This window comes from Cornus florida, unplaced genomic scaffold, assembly GCF_030987335.1.
Source record: "Cornus florida cultivar Cherokee Brave unplaced genomic scaffold, ASM3098733v1 CherokeeBrave_3.0.0_Hap2_Chr02, whole genome shotgun sequence".
Taxonomy (NCBI): domain Eukaryota; kingdom Viridiplantae; phylum Streptophyta; class Magnoliopsida; order Cornales; family Cornaceae; genus Cornus; species Cornus florida.
In genome coordinates, this window is record NW_026775572.1 from 25,529,899 (window position 1) to 25,551,211 (window position 21,313).

The 21,313-nt window shown below is 34.2% G+C and overlaps 3 protein-coding genes across 5 annotated transcripts; 2 read left to right on the forward strand and 1 right to left on the reverse strand.

The window, feature by feature from the left end:
- LOC132294355 (F-box protein At1g10780) lies at nucleotides 1–3,430 on the forward strand. The gene is made up of 4 exons (XM_059792177.1): nucleotides 1–355; nucleotides 1,189–1,958; nucleotides 2,101–2,381; nucleotides 2,476–3,430. The coding sequence occupies exons 2-4, from the start codon at nucleotides 1,217–1,219 to the stop codon at nucleotides 2,710–2,712; spliced, it is 1,260 nt and encodes a 419-aa protein (XP_059648160.1). The 5' UTR covers nucleotides 1–355; nucleotides 1,189–1,216; the 3' UTR covers nucleotides 2,713–3,430.
- Nucleotides 3,431–4,341: 911 nt separating this feature from the next.
- LOC132294356 (transmembrane emp24 domain-containing protein p24delta4-like) lies at nucleotides 4,342–8,657 on the reverse strand. The gene is made up of 4 exons (XM_059792178.1): nucleotides 8,311–8,657; nucleotides 5,665–5,877; nucleotides 4,799–4,875; nucleotides 4,342–4,692 (listed from the first exon to the last, which is right to left on the reverse strand). Exons 1-4 carry the CDS (start codon nucleotides 8,530–8,532, stop codon nucleotides 4,548–4,550), a joined length of 657 nt encoding a protein of 218 aa, XP_059648161.1. The 5' UTR covers nucleotides 8,533–8,657; the 3' UTR covers nucleotides 4,342–4,547.
- Nucleotides 8,658–9,655: 998 nt separating this feature from the next.
- LOC132294357 (uncharacterized protein At1g10890) lies at nucleotides 9,656–17,499 on the forward strand. 3 transcript variants are annotated; one of them, XM_059792179.1, is made up of 5 exons: nucleotides 9,656–9,835; nucleotides 10,002–10,191; nucleotides 11,204–11,425; nucleotides 15,577–15,796; nucleotides 16,904–17,499. In XM_059792179.1, exons 2-5 carry the CDS (start codon nucleotides 10,058–10,060, stop codon nucleotides 17,168–17,170), a joined length of 843 nt encoding a protein of 280 aa, XP_059648162.1. In that variant the 5' UTR covers nucleotides 9,656–9,835; nucleotides 10,002–10,057; the 3' UTR covers nucleotides 17,171–17,499. The 3 variants fall into 3 exon arrangements, with proteins under 3 accessions (XP_059648162.1, XP_059648164.1, XP_059648163.1); XM_059792181.1 differs by lacking the exon at nucleotides 9,656–9,835 and adding an exon at nucleotides 10,640–11,085 and having other exon boundaries at nucleotides 10,051–10,191; XM_059792180.1 differs by lacking the exon at nucleotides 9,656–9,835 and having other exon boundaries at nucleotides 10,051–10,191; nucleotides 10,640–11,425.
- Nucleotides 17,500–21,313: the final 3,814 nt, after the last annotated feature.

Consider the following 21,313-nt stretch of genomic DNA (forward strand, 5'->3'; position numbering starts at 1 on the left):
GCGCTCATCAATTTGAACAAATGGATTTGATTTGGTTGGACTGTTAAACGGTCGAAAATTCAAAAAAGTTCAAAAACAAAGCGGGTCGATTTGCTTCAGTTAAAAAAATTATTAAACTAAAAAAACCCAGAAAAAAGAGGTCCCCACTCTCACTTTTTTTGAAATTTGAAAAACCCTCAACCCTTTTCGTCTGTAAGCGCGCCTTCTCTTCTCTCTCTCTCTCTACACATTTTCTAGAGGATAAAAGGAGAGGAGAGGAAAGCCTTTTTAGTTTGGTTGTGAACAGTGAACGCAAAAGCTTAAATCTCTCCATTTCCTTTGCCATTCCTCAAAGGTCGCATTCAAATCTCCATTTGTAAGCTCTCTCTCTCTTCTCTCTCTCTCTTTCTTACCTACACAAAGGAACATATATAGATATTTTTCATACCTCTCTTTAGTTTTGTTGAATGATATGAACTATTTTATATCCATTAATTACTCATAGAATATATATACCGTGGACCTGTTTCTATCTTGGAGCTTCAACTCTATAATGTAAATTAAATCTGCTATCTCTCAATCTCTCTCTCTCTCTCACACACACACGCACAAAAGATATGGGTCTGCACTAAATAGTTCATTTGCCATCTGGGTTCTTCTCAAAACTCTTAAGAGATTATGTGTTCGATCCAATATTTGGGTCTATAGGATTGATACCCGTTTTGCCCTTGCTAAGAGATGCGTATCTTGAATGTTTTTACAGGAAATTCATCATGGACCATTCAATTTAACCCTACTTTTGTTTAATTCAGCTATATATATGTTTGTTTCTAATTTTGTAAATTTAATGAATAGTTGCTGTTGGGAATGGCTTTATAGCTTGTCTTACAAAGTTTTTGACATTGTAATTATGTTGATTGATTTTGTTAATTTATGAAATTCTGTGGCTGACTAAAGTATTGAGATCTTTTATGTCTCTTATTGCAAATCTAAAATCATGTTTATTAAATCACAAGATATGGATGTATAGTTGATATAGATTAAAAGCTTTTATGGCTATTCATTTAGATTTTGATTATATATTACTACATGATATCTGGTCAAATAATTGTGTTTATATACGAAATTTAGATGATTTTTTAATTAATGGTTGATTGTGCAAAAGTGCTCATATTTTTGTTTCCTTTTGTGGTTGTTGGAAATTGACAGTTACCTGTTTGATATTTGTCCTAAGAGAATGGACTCTCTTCCCGATGCCATTGTTCATTACATTTTGTCACACATGAGCAATGCCAAGGATGTGGCATCTTGTATTTGCGTCTCCAAGCGATGGAAGGAATCGTTGCCTTATCTTAGAAGCCTTTTCTTTCCTCGGAACCTTTTTGATGATCTCACTGGTGGGGACACCTCCGACTGCATTGTGAGGCAGATGATCTCATCGATCCCTCGCTTAGAAGAGCTTGTTGTTTATTGCCCTTTCTCCAATGCAGGCCTTGCCTCGTGGCTATCTCTCGCAGGACCATCCCTCCGGCATCTTGAGCTCCGACTGGACAATCTTGTTGATCAGAAGTCATGTGTTGATAACCCGTCTAAATTGGACTGCATTAGAGCTGCATGGAATTTGGAGTCTCTAAAACTCTGGGGTGTCCTAATGATCCAGTCCCCCAAATGGGACATTTTCCATAAACTTCGAAATCTTGAAATAGTTGGTGCAAGATTGGAGGACCCTGCATTGTCAGATGCACTCCGGTCGTGTCCTAACCTGACCCACCTATTGCTTCTTGGTTGCGAGGGCTTGAGGTCTATCTCCATTGAGCTTCCCCTCCTAGAGCAGTGTAAGCTTGACTTTTATGGCTTGGGTAATTGCTCACTTACCCTTGCTTCTCCAAAGCTTGAATTCCTTGAGGTACATGGCTGTAGTTGGATTAGGGTTCGTGATACCCAATGCTTGAGGAATCTTTCCATCGCCAATAATACCGGTAAATTTATATTAGAATTCACTCAAACTACAGCTTTTTACGATATAATTTTATCAAATATCATTGAAGCTTATTTGGCCAAGAAAATTACTTGATCATTTAATCTAATTGTAGTTGTTTTCCTTCCTGTCACTGACTTCAGGTAGAGTTTACATGGTGGATTTTGGAAAACTAGTGGCTCTTGAGTCCTTGTCCATGAGAGGAGTCCAGTGGTGTTGGGATGCAATAAGCAAAATGCTTCAATTGGCAAGTGAGGTGAAGCATATCTATATGAAGGTGGAGTTCACTGGGGATTTCGAAGCCCTTCTGCCCTTTCCAGAGATTGATTTTGTTGAATTCTTTAACAGTCATCCCAAACTCCAAAAGTTTGACATTCATGGTGCCATGTTTGCTGCTCTTTGCCAGAAAAACAGCCTGAAAAATGTATGTAACGCATTGAATAAAATGTTCCTTTTAGGCCAAAGAATGATTCTCAAGATTTTTCATATTTAAAACTAATATACTCTCTCTTTTGCAGGTGGATTCAAGTTTTGTGATTCCTTGCCTGGAGGAGACGGTGATCACGGTTAGATCACCTTTGAATGCAGAACAGAAAATGAGCACTCTTGAATCGTTGATAAAGTATGGGAAGAATTTAAAGAAGATGGCAATAAAGATTCTCCAAATGAAGAGTAGCCATAGCAGTGCAGATGATTTCTTCGAGGATATCTGCAGGTTTCAATACATGAATCGCAAGATTGTTTCAATACATTAATAGCTCATGGAGCATTTTTTTTCCCATCCTTCATTCACTTTCCATTCAAGACATTCCCATTATTCTCTAATCTCTAATTGAATGCTAAACTTCTGATGTTTTGGATTAGATTTTGACAGTGTTCCTTTACATGCTCAAATATTTCTCTTTCAGAGCCTTCCTTTTTAGTTTAAGTTGTTGGTTTTATGCTAAATTGACCATTTGATCTGAATTTACAAGTCATTGATGTTAGGCTTTCAATACAAAAGTTCTGTTGTAGAATGTCACGACTGTCCATCTTTGAATAGGGTTCCACCTGGTGCCTTGCTCATCCAAAAAATGAAATTGGACGGTCATTGTGTGCAAAGTTATTTTCTTAAAACAAACTAAATTTTCTGATCTGCAACCTGGGTTTTACACATGCTAGAGATCTCTTGGTGCAATTGACTGGTGTTTCGAAGAAGTAACTCTCTTTCGTATGTACCTAAGGCATGTGTCTAGTTGTAGTGTTTGAACATCCATGTTTTGTGCTTTTATGTTCACCTATAAGAAAGAAAGAGAAAATTTGGTAGGTTCCAACATTTTCTTTTAAGCATTTGGAGAACTAGGGTTCTATGGGAGGAGCTCATTCTACTGTCATCAAGATTCTACCTGCTAAATTCAGTTCATTTTGTTTAGCTCTGCCAGTGTTGAATGTTTCCTAATAAACTGCTATTTCATTTGTACAATGGAAACTTGTTGCTTGCTTATAAAACAGTTTGTTCTCAACTCTATGATGTGGCAACAAAAAATATACTGTAACTTGTTTATTGATACTGGAGTAACTGGACTTTGAAACAAACTATCATTCTAGTGCTATGACCTTAAGATCAATGTCATTGTCAAGCAAGAAACTAGGCCTGGATTCAATTTTCTGAAAATTAGAAAATTGTATAGAATTTTGTTTGTTTATCAGTTTTAAAAAATCTCAATTAAAGTGTGTTTTAACTTTTAAGAGAAACTATCTTTTATTTTGAAAATAGTTTCTATTGTTTTTTCAGTTATTGAAAATTGTTTTTAAGTAGTCCGAGACAAACAAATTTTTATTTTTATTTTTTTCCACAGGCTAAGTGGAAGTCATTTTAAGAGATGGGATGAACTAACTTAAGCATGGAGCAATAATAATATCAGTAACTTGCATATCCATCCATGATGCTTTCTTCTTCATCATATCTGTTGTTAAGTCGTTACAGGAAGAATAATTCTTAAATTATAACAAATTGTAACGATGCAAATAAATTATAATGTAAAAAATTTACATAAATAAGAATGTATAAGACTACATGATGTCCATAACAAATTGTATTAAGAGATGCCTAAATTGGTTACAATTTTTTTTTTTTAGACAAATATTAATTTAATTTACGCATTAATCTGATATGGTGACAAAAGGGGTTTGGTTAGGGGTGGCAATTTAAGTCCAAATTCATTAAACCAAGAATCCCATAATTCAACCCAAATAAGCAGTGCGACTCCCAACTTCCTCAAAGTTACTGAGTCCATAAGAACAAGTTGAGCATTTCTGTTTTGGATGATTTTATACTTTCTAAAAGTTTACCAAAAATTCGTAGTCATTATTCACTTTAATCATCATATTCATAACACTAACTCAGAAAGGGAGTGCCTCTGTAAGGTTAACCAACCTCGGGGGTGTTTGTGTAATTTATTCCAACTTTTTCTATTTATTTTAAACAGTAAAAAATGAACATTCTATATAGATTGTATAAAAAAATTCATTGTCAATAAATAAACAAGTTAAAAAGAAAAGACTCTAAAACTTCCTCTGCATTCACCAAATATAAGTAGATCAGCAAAGTCTAAATTAGTTTCTTCTTTTGGAAAAATCGCTTCAAGTGCATTAACTGCAAAACTGAAACCACAATGCAGACTCCCAACGACATGATACTGAACCATGCCACTCTCTCGTTTGTTGTTTCACTCATTGACCTCATCTCTGCTTCTCTGCAAGTATAAATCCCCGAAAAAAATTAAAAATTAAGAATAAGCTGATTTTATAGAGACGATAAAATCGTGTGAGATTCATTCAAACTACATCAATAATAATTACCTGCTCTTGAGGTAGAGAAGATTTTCATGGATGGCATCCACTGCCCCTTCAAGCTTTACCAGCTCCAGCTCAATACCCTAAACATGCACAACCAAGGTGTTGAAAGGAAAATCTATCAGGAGGGGCAGGAATATGAAAAGCATTTCTAAGCCACAACTTCGACTGATTAATGTGATTGGGTACTGATGTTATCATGATGTCGTTAATATCCATAACGTCATGATGACATCAGCCCTTACTCACATGAAATTAGTCGGATTTGTTCGACTGTTGGACTCCCTATCATTTACTCAAGAAAAACTAGTAAGCTCAAGAAATTGGTTTTGTTCCTAAACTTCTGCCCATTAATTCCTCTTTGAAATTAACATGATAAATTACAACTACATTATCCATAGAACAAAACAATAGCTTCCAAACTCACCAAGTCATTTGTTCGGCTTTCAATTTTGACATTCTTTTGGAAATGGTGCAGTTCAGATTCTACAACCAATTATTAATTACTCAATGGATTAAAAAAATGTTCAAATGTCAAAATCATATCCTGGTTATGGTCACAAAAACTTGGTTATAAGTTTGGACTATAGAACTTGTTCCACAAATATATTATGCTTCAAGCTATTCTACTACCAATCCTTTTCATGATTTACCCAATGGAAAAGAAACGTTCCTTTGATCCAACTTTTTCTGTCGATGCTTCAGGTGCAGAGGAATGAGAATAGACTGCATCCTTCCGCTCACGTTATTAAATATTAATCATATTAGTCATTCGTATGGAGCTTGCCCGGAATGTCAATTTTTCACTTTTCGACTAGAAAGGAAAAAACTACTCGTTTATATGTATAGAGAGAGAGCAAGATAACACTCACCTCAATTTTCTCCTTCTTTGCAACTGAATCCCAGTCCTTTGCAGCAATTCCGATTTTCCATTCAAGGTTAACACTTAGATCTCCAGAAACCGGATGATGAGCATCCACCAAAAAACATGCCATGTAGTTCCCAGCCTCACTAGTTGTAAATGCAAACTGACCATGTGTCACATTCTGTTGTTGGTGAAGAAGGATTCCGTATGGCGATGTGACCTGTAAGAGTAAAGACATACCACTCTATTAGTCGTAGGCAGAGCAGAAATAAGGCGAGTCACGAGTATAAAGAATTGAACTTGCACCGATAAGCTTGGCTAGGTTGTTTTTTTGTCACATTTTGCAGCTTAATCTCAATAATGAAAAGGAGTTCATTGAAGAGAAAGAGTGAGAGAGGCTGCACAAGAATCAACATAAAGAACTTGCAACATCCCGCCGCCTCTACCCACAAAAGTGACTACATATTCATACCAAAAAAATAAATGCATCTGTCTGAAAATGACTACATCTTCTGCAACAAAATTATACTTCCATCCAAAATAATTAAAGGATAAAAGTTTAGCAGGCAAATTTATCGGTACTCATTTAAGTTGACCCGAGTTTTTTCTTGATTGACATTAGCTTGGTTAAATTAGATGTTACTCGAAACAAGCTTGGCTGATCTTATTCAGGCTTTGACTTTCCATTGTTCAAGGCTTCAAGCTCAACATTCTTTGAGCTCGTTTCCCCATCTCAAATGCATCAGATGATAAGGAAAAGGGAAAGGAAACAAGAAGGATCAGTCACTAATCAGAACTCTTTTAGATAAAGTAGTCAAAGCTTGCCATATCGATATCAAGTAAACATCTCAAAATGCAAAAAGGCGTTGGTAAAACATCAACTTTTTGTAAATACCCAAGACGTGTCAAAAAAATCCCATAAATCATCAAAAATTGTATATCGGGCAATTACATCAAATCAACGTTACAAACAACATTGAAATTACCAAAATACGGATCAGTAAAACTACATCGTCTTATTTAGCTAAAATTCATCAATTCCACCATTTACACCATGTCTCAATTTTTCAAAATGAAGAAAAAGAAAGACATGCCAACGACACACACCTTTTAGGATGTGTTGTTTCATTTATTATTTTGTATTTGTTTCTTCATCATAAAAATCACATGTGTGAGTGCATCTACTGTATCTGTTAAAGAGAATCAAGAAGAGAGGAATGGTTTTCAGCTTTTTATGTGGCTGCAAGAACGGTGTTGGCAGCCACATGAAAAACATATTAAAGCTAAAAATTACAGAGATGTTGGCATAACTGTGAGTGGTGATAATCGAGTCGGAGACAACAAGAAGAGCAGTGCAATATTGGATTGCTTGTGCAATACTGATGGCTCGTGATGCGTCCATGTTGAACATGGTCTTATTGTTCATTCATAATAATTTTTCAATCCAGCTGATTCTGCTATATTTCATGAAGACATTGTAGTCCCCTTGATGAAAGTTTTAGCAAAAGAAAGAGCATGTTTGAGAAAAAAAAATAATATAGTGGACCTAAAATCAACAAATTAAAGAATCACACATGATGATACTCAACATACAGCTTTAAAACCTAAGGCTTGGATTTGAAAAGAAAAGGCATTCATGTCATGATTCTGCAGCTCCATCATCGTCATCAACATTGTCAATCCCAATTGAATTGGGTCCATCACACTTATTATCTTCATTCATCCTTAATACAAACTAAAAAGAAAAAAGAGTTAGCCCAGTGCACAAGCTTCCTGCCATTGTAGGGCTTGGGAGGGTTAGATCCGCGGAGAAATTATTTCCTGTTTCAAACTGACCTTTTTTTTTTTTTTTTTTTTCCCTGCAGGTATTTCAAACCAGCAACTTCCAGGTCACAATGGAGCGATATTTTACTACAAACTATACATGCTATTATATCTTCTTTTTTTTTTTTTTAAATGTTCTTAAACTTATTATTAGTTCTTACCAAGTTAGTTTTGATTTGGCTTTTTATCTCCTTCATTCAATTTTAACTAGTTTTTCTTTTCTTACTAGCGCACTACTAATCTATGTTAGGATATGGCAATTGCATTTAATCAGTATTAGCCTATTAGGTGCCATTGCTAATTTCCTTCTCAAATATATTTATCATAATCATATCTCTTCTAATTATTCATATCACAAAGGAGATTGTTTCACCCTCATTTTTTGAGGTTTCCAAATTAAAATACTCTTGTCATCTCTTGTTCTATTTTATTTTAAGGCTTTATATTTATTAAATCTCTCAGATTTTAAATGCCGGCTTCGAAACAGTGACTCACAAATGTGTGATTGATTTTACTTTTTATTTGATAAAATTTAAAATAATTCAAAAATCAATCTAAAGAGCAAGTTAAACATTTTCGCCCTCACTCTCGAGGTCTTTTGTCAAAGATCTAACCTTCCACACCAGACTCACAAATACGTCACTGTCACCTATGCCACACACTTTTATTCAGTAATTCACATTTCAAAAGATATATATATATATATATATATATATACAAACACACACACTGACATTGAGATTAACAAATCGCAATGCAAAATAACAAAAAGACAGAGATGAATGAATTTATAAGTAAAAATGAAGGGCAAAAGTCGGAATTCATCTACCGTGGCGGAGATGGTGCGAACGGGGAGAGAGTGATCCCCGTGGATGAGGACGTAATCGCCCAATACGACGACGTTGTTATGGATTTCCTCCGACACGCATTTGGTTCCCGTCGGCGGCAGGTTCAGCCAAATCGCCTGACCCACCGATAGAAGATTACTCGTCAAGCATAGAATCAACACAGTCCACACCACCCCGGTGCGCACGTTAGCGCTCTCTCCCATCCTCTCTCTTTCTCTCTCACTCCTCAATCTTCGATCTTCAATCTTGTATGGTCCCCGCCAGATCCAAACCAACAAAACCTCCAATTGTTTCTCATAAATGTGATTACAAATTTGGCATAAAAATATGCAAATATCCATTTTCAGGAACAATATAAATGTTAATAAAAATCTTATCTCAAAATATAATTTTTGCCTTTTTATTTATACACCGATATTAAATTAAATAAAAAGTATTACAAAATATTTATTTGCTTAAATATCACAATAATTTCATATTTATTTCTTTAGATATTTTTATCTCGATTATATATTCGATTATTAATATATAGTGTTGGTAGGCTACTAACATTTAATACAGCGTGTCATTGAATTTAACTAGAAAATATGAGTATTATTTATTAAGATTGAAACATATATGAAAATATATATAATTTTTAACCATACATCTATATGGCAAAGATACACATTTTTCTAATTATGCTGCATTTTTCTTTTTCTTGAAAAATTTAAGCTCACACGTACCCCTCCCAAGGCTCTAACAGTGTGTGTGTATATATATATATATTTGGTATATTATATATTAAGATTGGTGTTTGGTTGGGGTAACATATTTATAAATAAATAAAATATTAAAATTTAATAATAATAATTTATCTAACAATTTTTCATAAGTTATTTTTCACTTTCCATCACTTGAGCTCAGTTTTGACTTCCAAAACATAAAAAAAGAAAAATATATATATATATTTTTTACCTGAAAAAAAAATTTATAATAAAAATATTTTACATTGAAATAAATTAACCTAAATTTTATTTTTATAATTTTATTTATAAATATAATATTATAAAAGTAAATACTGAGTATCATTTCAGAACGAAAATATTAACTCTCCAATCATGTAATACATATATAATATTTGAATTTGATTTAGATTGTTTATTGAGAGCTTAATTCAAATTAAGTTTGGATTCAGATTTTTTAGTTAAAAAATACAGTAATAATTACCCAAACGTAAGAAAAATTGAGTTATATTTAGGTTAAAATGGGTAGGACCCATCCAAATTGGACTCCTGTCACACATTAGCGCTAGGTAATTTCCGTCCTTTCCCATCTTCGTCTTCTTTTGCTGCTGTTTGGACACCAAAGAAAAGCCAAATATACCTTCAAATCCCTCGTCACGCGACTCACTACCAATAACCCTTTTTCCTCCCTTCTCCCTCTTCCATCTAGGGTTTAGATTCCACCGCTCTTCCCTTCTCTCTCAAGATCGCCGTCTACAGATCTCTCGGATTGTCGTGACAGGTAATTCCGACTAAGGGTTTTAAGAGTTTTCCCTAAGCTTGTTTGCTTTGACGGAAAGAGACATTTTTTCCTGAGAAAATTATAATGAACTTCAAGTTTAGGGGTGTTTAACATATATGCCCCAATATATTCTATTTCACAGATTGATCGAAACTTGATTTTTCAGGTGATATTGCTTGTGTTGTATAATCAGTCGTGGGTGGTGGTGATGTTGGTATAGAGATGGCTAGGGACAGGGATTTGTCAAGGTCGCCGTTGTACCGGCGAAGGTATTCGCGATCACCATCGCCTGTGGGGCACAGGTATAACAGGAGAAGTCGAAGAGATAGAAGCATTTCCCCGTATTCACATAGCAGGTGATACCCGATTACTTTCTATTTATTATATATGTATATACACACACGTACAGACGCAACCTAGAAAATTGATTACTGTTAAAAAATAAAAAATAAAAACCTAGAAAATTGATGTATATATGTATGTAGATGCAGCCTAAAAAATAGCTCCCGCCATTGGGGTTTGGGGAGGGTTAGATGTTCGTAGCCTTACCTCTATCGGGAGAGAGAGTGGTTGTTTCCTTTGCGAACCAGTGACCTCTGAGTCACAATAGAGCAATCTTATCGCGCCTAAGCCCACTATCATATAAATGATCATAAATGATCAAAAGTGGTCTAAATTAGGTTTGTTAGACAGTTTCTTTTCTGAATTTTGGGTTTTATCATAAATGATCTTTTGAATCATAATTGCTTATAATATTGACTTCTTTGTTTTACATTGACTTCTTTGTTTTACATGTTCTAACAGATGAATGTTGATGGTCAAGTTGTGTACTTAATGATATTGCTTATGACATCTTATTGCTCTGAGAGTTTTCACTTTCGTTGGGACTATGATAATCTATATGCTTGCAGTTGATGACCGTCATACTTTGTTCGAGTTTTTGTCCATTCTTTCCTCAATCTCATGATTGTGCTGCTCGGTTTTTAAGCCATAATGTTAGGTTATCTGAGTTTGAGAATTTATCTTTTGTACTGAAAATTGGAACAATACCAAGAGAGATATTTGAGCAAAACATCCAGAATGTTATATGATCAAGATAGTATACACCTCTTTTTACTAAAAAGTAAATGAAAGCAGTTGCTTTCCTTCAAAAGAAATGGTGCCGATGGGTGTCCTATCCGTTGCTCGATTGTTAGGCGGTTTCTTGTGATAAAAAGATGGAGCACTGTATATTCTTAGCAATGTATGAGGTAACTGCATGAATTTTTATCTCCCCGTGCTGGATGGTGGGTGGCCATGATGATAACGTATAATCTATGATGCCCAAAATTATAGTTGTTGCTTAATATTTTCTATGTTCTTACACAGGAGAAGAAGTCGTTCAATTTCTCCTCGACGCCGCAAAAGTCGTTCCCCAACTCTAAAACGGCGTAGAAGTCGCTCTCCAACACAAAGGCGTCATAGAAGACAAAAAAGTAGGAGTACTTCGTTGTCTCCTATTAGTAAATCTTCCACTCCAAGTATTGGATCAACAGATCGCAAAAATGCCAGTGAAAAATTGAGAAAAGAAGATGAAGAAGAGAAGAAAAGGTATTTTAATCCCTTAATGTTAGTATCCTGTTTTATTTTAGTGCTTTTATTTTCTTTTTCTTTTTTTAACCGCTTTTCTTTTATGCAAGTTATTTCTATATTTGTTCAATTGTCCAAAATATTAGCTTTTTTCTTTGTTTGGAATCACATAAATCATATTCATGGTGACTTTTACTGGGGTGTAGAAATTGTTACGTGGAACTTGCATTATTTATATTCTATTGTTGTAGAAAAAAATGCTTGGATATTATTGTTACATCCATATATCTATTTTATTTTATTTACGCAGTACACAGACATACAGAGTAATGCTAGAAGGGAAAACCATGGCTTAAACTTGAACCTGTATTAACATCCCACTGGAGTCTTGATTGCATTCAGGAAATAAGTATCGGCTCATGTGTGTTTGCTTTTGATTCCCTTACTTGGTAATTAATAAAGGCACGTCTATCTATTAGTGTCCTGGCACGCATACAGCTTCAATTGTTTTGTTCTTTCTTTGATGATTTGCCTAATTTATGCCTCTATGAGGTAAATTCTGTCCGTTTAGAGTAAATAAATGTGCAGGATATTCTTCAATATTCTGAAGATACTAAGTATGGATTGCATGTTCTCTTTTGAAGACACTACGTGGAACACACATGCAATTTGTGGTTTACCTTAACATTGAGCTTGTATAAGTTATTACAAGGTTATGTGGGTCTGCTCATCTGAATGTTTTACTATGCTTTTCCAGAATTCAGTCCTTATGAAAAGTTCTCATCTTCACTAATCTTTAATGTGGAATCAAATATTTCATTTTGAGCAAAGCTTAAATAATGTCTGATTAACATTTGGTTATTCCGACAAATTATGTTGATTGATTTATTAGATTATTACTTAATGAAGCAGTACTGTTTAGTGATCTGGCAACAACCAAAGTTTAAAACTGTTTGTCTCAGCTTGTAATATCAAGGGAAATTAAAGACTTCAGTTTTTCATCGAAAGGGGATCCTTCCACTCTTTCTGCCACTTCTCTTTTACATGGATGAACATGCTACCGTGTGTTTGTCATGCCACATGATTGAATTTTTCTGTTGTTTTTTTATGTTGAATTTTCCAGTGAGGTTTCGCGCCAACCTATGCAAGTTTACTGTCATGTCCTGTACTGCCCCTTCTCAAGTCTGTGATGGGTTTTGGAAGGCTTTATCGCTTTGGGCTGGGGTCGGAAGGGTGCTGCCTGGTCCCATACCCACCCAGTTGTTTCTCTGAAGACACCTACATTTCTATTGTACATGATTAAGTAACCTCCTTAGTCCTTACTGCAATCCATATTTCTTAATCAGGAAGGATTTCTAAGATACATTTTTGGGAGGAAGTGGACAATCTTCTAGAATTTTTTAAGGAGAAATTATGAAGAATGCCATTCAGTAATATGCTATTTCATTCGGTCAACACGGTCAGGATTTTGATATAATTCGTTAAGCCATTACTCAGTATTTAATTTAAGAACTCCAACAACGCCAACCCCCCCCCCCCCCCCCCCAAAAACAAAAAAAACAAAAAAAACAAACGCGCACACGCATGTTAAAGGTGGTTTTTTCATAGTATATATTGACAATGGAATTTTGGTAATAGGTTCTCAGATTTAGCAACTATTCACTCTAGATGGTTATTTAACAAATGTGCCCAAACAAATTAGGGTTTTATATTCCGGATGATGCATTTTACATTAAAGGGGTCCCAGTTATTTTAACACCCATGTTACTTTTCTTTGTCTAATACTTCTTCTATTCTTTTGTTTCATTTCAAGTAGGCCATTTTATTTTTTTTGCCTTCATGGGGAGATGAGAGAAAAAGTTGTCATTGGTTGTATAGTCACAAATGTAATTGTTGTACATGCTTGGTTGTATTCACTCTTTAGAACTTTGCCCGCCTTACTACTATTCTTTGGCCCTTTTCTGACTTTTTATTTTTAATTTTTTTTTTTTATTATTATTATTTTTGTGGGAAAGTTCAAGCAAACACACACTCACCCACAATATTGCCCCTAGCAGGGATGGAACACTCAACCTCCCCTTTGCAGAGGAGAGATCATACTATTCATCATATTCATGGGCTAATGCCCATGGATGCCCTTTGCTGATTTTCTCAGTATGACTTTTGCTTATTGTCTAGAAGGATGAAAGCTTTATTGAAGATGAACTGGATTTTTTATCTCTTGGTTTATCATATAATCTTTGCTTTGTAAATCCATTCTTTAGCTATATTACTCTTAATAAGAGTTGCATTTCTCTGTATCTTCTTTGGTAAACTCAAAAGTGGTACAATTTGGTGTTCCTTCTTTTTATTCCTAAACTGGGCATGTATTTTTCATATTTATTGATCCAACTATCCCCCACCCTTTCCTCAATCTTTCTCCAATGTTTTTTAGGATATATTTGCATTGCTTAGTTCTTCCAAGTGACACTGGATTTCCTTTGTTCTTTTATATTGTACTAAACTTCTTTATATGAGTGCTTATTGAGGTGATTCTAGTTTGATCTTGCTGTAGTTGTCACCTTCATTTGTTTGTACTCAAACCTTTTTCCCACTTCCGGGCTCGAACCCCTCCACCGCTCCTTGTGGATGGGGAGGTTATACGATTGGGCTAGAAGCCCGTTGGTTCGTTTGTTTGTTCTTTCTTTGGTCCTAGAAGCATGTTTAAGATATTGTCAACCAAGCCAATCAAATATGACCAAGATTCAATTCCGGTAGATGTTTAATTTAATTTGCTAGGATTCATTTCTTCTCTCCGTATAGGGATTTTTGAACTAATTTATCGAGTTCCCTAAAATATCATTTAGGTGCTGTTTGAAAACTCAAATCAGCGCTTAAGTGCGTTTGATAACGCAATTTGAATGTCACTGAAAACGGTAGGCGCCACTTAAAATGGAGTGAAATTTTAAGTGACAGGGTTATCACTAATCACTGAATGCTAACGCTGAAAATTCAAAGAGACATCAAAAAATAATATTTACTTTTTAGTTACCACTTAAAAACTTCAGCACTTAAAATTCATCTCTCAAAATTTTCAGTTTTATCAAAGAGCACCTTAGTGATTTCATTCAGTCCTATTGGGATGCGTAGTGATTGTTATTTTTCAGTACAAGCTCAGTTGATCATGTATTTCTTTATCTACGCACCTTAAGTTTATTTATTTTTCCAAACTATCAGTTCACTATAAACTGTAACTTTTTCATTCCTGTGATGTCTCTTTGGATGCAAAATGTCTGTAATCATCACAATTTTGACCATTCCCATATTTCCTTAAAATGTAATAATAGGCAAAGGCCGTAAATTCTATGGACCAGTAGTCTAGGTTTCATTTTGTAAATAGTTGATGAAGTCAGGAAGAGGTTTTCAGCTTTTTATGTGATTGCCCATCAAGATCGCTTGCTGTTTACAATTTATAGTGTAAGAGGATTGTGAAAGAGGTCACCATCCTTAATTTTGGTGAATGTTTCTTGTCTTCTAAATAATGAAGTTGGAGGTTTATGAATACTGAAATGATCGTGTCTGGAGGTTTGCCTTAGTTGGCTCTCTTTAAATCGTCTAGAATCTTGGTGAAGGCTTAAGAATGTTTCTTGTGTACTGAATAATGAAGTTGTTGGCTCTCTTGTCGTCTTTGTAACACATAAACTTAAACACACACAGAATTATGGCCACATATATAAAGAAATTTAGAATCTTGTTTTATAAAGACTCTATTTCAATATAAGAATTGAAGTGTTTTGGTGATCAGTTATAAAACTGCAACAGGTTACTTGACATTCTTCTCTACAGGCTTTTTGAAGGAAGATACTGCTATAGTTCAACTTGTTATATTTGATGATGAAATTGGGTGCCTCGTTTATCTACTATTCACCAGTTTTGAAACTCTTTTGTTTGGATCAGGATTCGGTTAGAGGTATGCCTTATAAGCATATATTTAGTTCCTTTGTCGACATGGAAGGTTAGTTCGTGATTCATTATAGTTATGTAGAAACGAGAGAAAGAAAAATGGAAAAGCTTGCTATGTCAGTTGCCAGTTCACTTCTACCGTTATCCATCTTGAAAGATTTCGAAATCGAAAATGTTCTTTCCTTGCATGGGTGGTCATTCGCTACTTAACCTCTCTCTTGTTTAATCAGGCGTCAACAAGAGGCAGAACTGAAGCTCATAGAAGAAGAAACTGCAAAGAGAGTGGAAGAAACAGTAAGAAAGAAAGTTGAAGAGAGCTTGAACTCTGAGGAGATCAAGCTGGAAATTCATAGGCGATTGGACGAAGGTCGGAAGAGACTTCTTGATGAGGTTGCAGCTCAACTTGAGAAAGAGAAGGACGCTGCTCTTATTGAGGCAAAACAAAAAGAGGTGAGTATTTTAAACAGAGTCCTGCTAACAAATTCACTTTGTTTAACATTAACCTTTTCAATCACCTGACTGCAACACAGATGTTTTTGTCGTGGTACACGAACACCCTTTTAGGTGTTTAGGGCATAATGCAGTTAATTTTTTTTTTTCCTCACCTTCCTATCCTATTAATCACCAGCAACAGTATTTTGGTTTGGACAGCTCAGGATTTGCTGCCTTCCAGAGAAGTCAAAAAAGTTTCAAAATGCGTTGATATTAACAATTGATTAAAGTATTACATGTTTTCGTGAAAACAAAATTAAAGCTAATTGCCTGAGCTAACCTAGCTGCTCTGCATGTGCCTTGTATCAAGGGGCATTGCTGTTATGATAGATTCCCTTTCTACTGTTAATCCCTACCTATTTGTTTCCATGAAGAACTCAGGATTTGCTGTCTTCCAGAGAAGTCGAAAAAGTTTCAAAATGCGTTGATATTAATATTTTGGTTTGGACAGCTCAGGATTTGCTGCCTTCCAGAGAAGTCGAAAAAGTTTCAAAATGCGTTGATATTAATATTTTGGTTTGGATAGCTCAGGATTTGCTGCCTTCCAGAGAAGTTGAAAAAGTTTCAAAATGCGTTGATATTAATATTTTGGTTTGGACAGCTCAGGATTTGCTGCCTTCCAGAGAAGCCGAAAAAGTTTCAAAATGTGTTAATATTAATAATTGATTAAAGTATTACATGTTTTCGCGAAAACAAAATTAAAGCTAATTGCCTGATCTAACCTGGCTGCTCTGCGTGTGCCTTGTATCAAGGGGCATTGCTGTTATGATAGATTCCCTTTCTACTGTTAATCCCTCTACCTATTTGTTTCCCTGAGGAGCGCTCTTATGAGGTTTAGTTAAGAAAGAGATTGCTTGTGGCACAACCACTATAGTTGCTTGCTTATTATCTTTTGTGGAGAGATCAGTTAACTAGTTGGAGCGCTGTTTATGTCCCCACCACCACACGAGCACACGCACCCGACCAGTATTGTTTCTTGATGTATGCAACAAAATAAACCAAAGCAATGCAGTTTATTATTTTCTTTAATTTGATTACGACAACATGATTTGTATTTTCATATAGGAACAAGCTCGAAAAGAGAAAGAAGAGCTAGAAAGGATGCTTGAAGAGAACCGGAGGAGGGTGGAAGAATCCCAAAGAAAAGAAGCTTTAGAGCAGCAGCGTAGGGAGGAGGAACGCTACAGAGAACTGGAAGAGATTCAAAGACAAAAAGAAGAGGCTATGCGTAGGAAAAAGCAGCAAGAGGAGGAAGAACGGGCAAAGCAGCTGAAATTGTTGGGCAAGAACAAATCCCGGCCAAAAGTGTCGTTTGCAATTGGTTTGAAATGATTAATAACAAAGGCCAGGTCATTAGATCGCTCTTCTATATACATGGCCAGAGTTCCTCTGGATGTGATTCAGAGGAAGTTAATTGTGGAAGTGGTACAGTATTAATGTCTTCACACTTGTTTTTTCTTCTGAGCTGCTTAGTTTATGTTTGTATGAGTGGGGACATGGAATGAAGTGATACAGGTTACACATTCAGAGACATCAAGGAGGAGGGTTTTGTTTTTTTGAAAAGTAAAAATTTCTTTGAGAAGATATGTGAATGCACAAATTACTCCCTTCAACTGTTACTTCAAATCCATATTACAGTAAGCTCTAAAATTTAATGTATAGATTGAGAACAAGTGTTAAAATGGGGGCACTTTCTCTATGCCTTAGTCCTTAGTTGACATGTCCTTCAAAACCCTATCTTGATATAATTTGGCTTGTTTGTTGGTTTAAATGTGCGTACATTGTATATTCACAAATTATATAGACGCTCTTTTCGTTTTACTTTATTTAATTAAGAAGTTTATCGTTTCATAGTTCTTTATGTTATCATTTCATGTACGAACAATATTGCTTTAAGAATCTAGAATAAATATAATAAATTTTTTGAGACTTCATTTTTTTTTAAAATATATATATATTATAATTTTTGTTTTAATTATTACTAATATAATGTATATCCTAACATAAAAGAAATAAGGTTACTTATAATTCAAGCATATTTCGTAGTGCTTATGAAATTACTTTTTTATTATTTTACAAATTTTGTAATGGCCTTTAACACATGTATAAATATTTACACGCAAACATAATAGCGTACTGTGTACAAGCGCACTCATTCTGAAGAAAGTAAAAATTAGTCGGAGTCTTTTTGGTCCCAACCATTGACCAGGATGTTGATTTGCCTAACTGGGCCAGATTATTATTGGGTCGGACCGGGCTGAAAAATGTTGGTCCATTAAGATCAGCCCCGTTGTGATAACGAATTCAGACTGGCAGGAAAGTTTTCAAAATTCAGGGTAAAGATGGGACCCATTTATTTTTTCCAAAACTTTATTAGTGATTATTTATACCAAGTAGTTACTAACGGTGATTTTGCATATAAAAAAATTGCCCTTTCAAAACCTTCATTCATAGTTACCCATATAGCAACAAATGAGATTAATTATGACTCCTCCAAAGTCTTTAGTCTTCTTGTTAAAAATTCGAACCTTGTAGAAATTTTTTTAAAAAAAAATTGGTGTTAATTATTAAGGTTAAAATCATTAAACTACGCTCTGCTAATTAAATTATGCATAAAATTTGGTGAAATTAGAAACCCCTGAATTAAAAGAAAGTTATCATAATCATGAAATGACAAAATTAATCTTAAAATTTAATGTTAAATTAGAAGTTGATATTAATTATTCTAAAATTATAAAATACCCCTTCAAGTGATCAAGTGGGTCTTCACCCTCTCTCTCTCTAAGGCCCCATATAAATTAGGGGTGTACGGTTCGATTTAGACTGGTTTAAGAGTTTTTTGGAACAAAATCAATTCTAACAAATTTATAAAATTTGAAATCAAACCGAACTATTTGACCAAAGGAACCAAACCAAACCAAATCTAGAAAAACCAATTTGGTTCGATTCGGTTCCTTCTTCTTTTTTTCTTTTTCTTTTTTTCTTTCTTGTTACAGAATTATTCATATTTTAAAATTCACATACACAACAATAAACCAAGATACCAACACATTCAGAACTATTAATATACTCAAAACTTTCAAATCATTCTTTTCTATCAGTTCTGGAGTTGAAGTGAATAAATTCAGAATTGCTAGTAACCTAATACATTTAGAATTACTAATTCAACAATAAACAATTAACCACAATTCAAAATTCAACCACTATATATATATAAAAGCATCGTCTAATAAATTGATAAGACGTAAGAGAATTAAGGGTGGACCATAGGATTGATAGTTGTTACAAACTTTTAAGTGATTTGGATTGTAGGATTATATTATATTGTATATATGGTATAATTTAACAAATACTCCCTCCGTTCCTCAAACATGACACTTATCACGGTTCCTCAAACAGGACACTTATTATAGGACTGAAGGACTATATATATATATATATATAACATAACGGTTCGGTTCGGTCTACTTCAGTCCTAAAGGATCTCAAACCTTGACCAAATCAAATCTTTACGATTTCACAAATTTAAAACCGCGACCGAACCAAACCATTAGCAAACCAATCAAAATTGTCCGGTTCGGTTTGGATTTTCAGTGGATTTTTGTGCACTCCAAATATAAACTCTTCTAAAAACTTTTTTTTTAAAATAAAAACTCTTTTAAAATTAATTAAAAATTAAATGGAAACTCAAAATTGTATATAACCTAAAAATTAAAACTCTTTTTAAAATTAATTAAAAATTGAATAGAAACTATTGTACTTTTAATAATAATAAGTCTGTGTGTGTGTGTGTGTGTGTGTGTGTGTGTGTTATCTATTTAACTAATATTCTTTTCATTTATTTTACTCCCATATTTAATGGATATAATCTTTAAAATATACACAAAAACAAAAATTGTTGAAATTATTTTATTTTCTTTTTAAAATTTAATTTTTTATTACTATTTTGGTTTTAAATGAATATTTCTAATTCTTCTGTGGTATCCAAATCATTTTGAAAAAATATTGAATTTCCGAGAATAACAACCATGTACATAAAACTTCTCATCAATGAATATTGAAAATTTTTAGTATAAAAATATAACAACTAAATTTCGGAGACGTTCTCGATGCCTTGTCCTCTATTTCATATACAGTAACTGGGTTGACTCAATGACATGAGAGGGTCGACCCAGTGAGTCAAAAGACCGCCTCTCTGATGAAGAGTCTGACAAGACCTGTTCTCGGCTTTCAAGAAAAATGATGGTCCCCCACCTCTTTCTCTCACTTCATCTACTATCATCATTAACGTATGATTACCTGTTAGTGGGTCCCATATTCAGGTCAACCAACCACATCGTTACACGTAACCAAGTTTACTGATTAGTGTCAATGTGGGTTTTGTCTTGTCTCCTCCAGGTGGGACCCAAGTCAAACTGTACAACAAGTTAACGTACACCAGCATTAAATTCCAGCACGTGAAGGCTTCCCACCGTTGCATCACGCGCCTTCCATGCTCGTCATTTACACTTTCGAGACGGTTTCAAAACTAAGCTTTTTGCGTCGATACTATTCCACGCGCCGATATATAGCGCGTATATGGAGTTAGCGGCGTCGAAAAAGGCCATCGGCGAATAAACGGGTCTCCCAATTCCTCCGCTCCCGCTGACAATCGCCGGTGAAAGTACAGGCTGTTTTTTTAATTATACTTTCATTTTTTCATCAATTCTTCTTTTCTCTATTTTTTTTTTCATTTTTTTGTTGGCCATAAAAATAAAAAAAATGAGTATAACTTAAACTTATTTTAAAAATAATTGATGTTTAAATTTACTTTTTAAGCATGTCTAATAAAACAATCGCACATTAACACTTGGTAAAGAAAGGGATTAAAGATTTAACTTATTAGATAGAACATTGTAATAAAAACATGTATAAATATACTTATTTATTGAAGAAAAAAAAAAAACCATGTGTGTGTGTGTGTATATATATATATATTCTACTCTATTTTCGTATCAAATTTGAGCTCGTGTTAAATTAAACGAGTCAAATAAATAAGCATTAAACTTGACAAGTAGTTTGCCAAGCTCGAAGAACTCCGCTTTGATCCATTTTAAGGGGTCAGATATTCACCGCACTATGTAAATTAAAAAGTATAAATAATAATAAATAAATAAAACAACCTTCATATAATCGAATTAGAGCATTACAATATAATTTTAGAAAAATCACAAAAATAATTTTATTTATTTAAATTTTCCAACAATCATCACCGCAAAATTTAAGGGAGTTAGGTTACAAGCATGCAAAAAATAATAATAATAATAATAATAATAAAATAAAATAAAAAATAATCTCTTTTAAACCCATAATCCCTAAGTTACGATGGAGCAATTTTACTTTGGTACGTCCCCAACATAATGATGTACAACGACATGATCGGTACCAACACAACAACCACTACTAACAAAATATCATAAACCCTTTTTTTTGTGT

What these genes read in the sequence shown, in the direction of transcription:
- LOC132294355 (XM_059792177.1), top strand. Translation starts at nt 1,217, where the DNA reads ATGGACTCTCTTCCCGATGCCATTGTTCATTACATTTTGTCACACATG. An exon ending in TTCCATCGCCAATAATACCG is followed by an intron (nt 1,959 to 2,100) that starts GTAAATTTATAT and finishes CACTGACTTCAG; the next exon opens with GTAGAGTTTACATGGTGGAT. An exon ending in AGAAAAACAGCCTGAAAAAT is followed by an intron (nt 2,382 to 2,475) that starts GTATGTAACGCA and finishes TCTCTTTTGCAG; the next exon opens with GTGGATTCAAGTTTTGTGAT.
- LOC132294356 (XM_059792178.1), bottom strand. Translation starts at nt 8,532, where the DNA reads ATGGGAGAGAGCGCTAACGTGCGCACCGGGGTGGTGTGGACTGTGTTG. An exon ending in TTCGCACCATCTCCGCCACG is followed by an intron (nt 5,878 to 8,310) that starts GTAGATGAATTC and finishes TTACTCTTACAG; the next exon opens with GTCACATCGCCATACGGAAT. An exon ending in CTTCTCTACCTCAAGAGCAG is followed by an intron (nt 4,693 to 4,798) that starts GTAATTATTATT and finishes TTATACTTGCAG; the next exon opens with AGAAGCAGAGATGAGGTCAA.
- LOC132294357 (XM_059792179.1), top strand. Translation starts at nt 10,058, where the DNA reads ATGGCTAGGGACAGGGATTTGTCAAGGTCGCCGTTGTACCGGCGAAGG. An exon ending in GATGAAGAAGAGAAGAAAAG is followed by an intron (nt 11,426 to 15,576) that starts GTATTTTAATCC and finishes TTGTTTAATCAG; the next exon opens with GCGTCAACAAGAGGCAGAAC. An exon ending in TTGAGGCAAAACAAAAAGAG is followed by an intron (nt 15,797 to 16,903) that starts GTGAGTATTTTA and finishes ATTTTCATATAG; the next exon opens with GAACAAGCTCGAAAAGAGAA.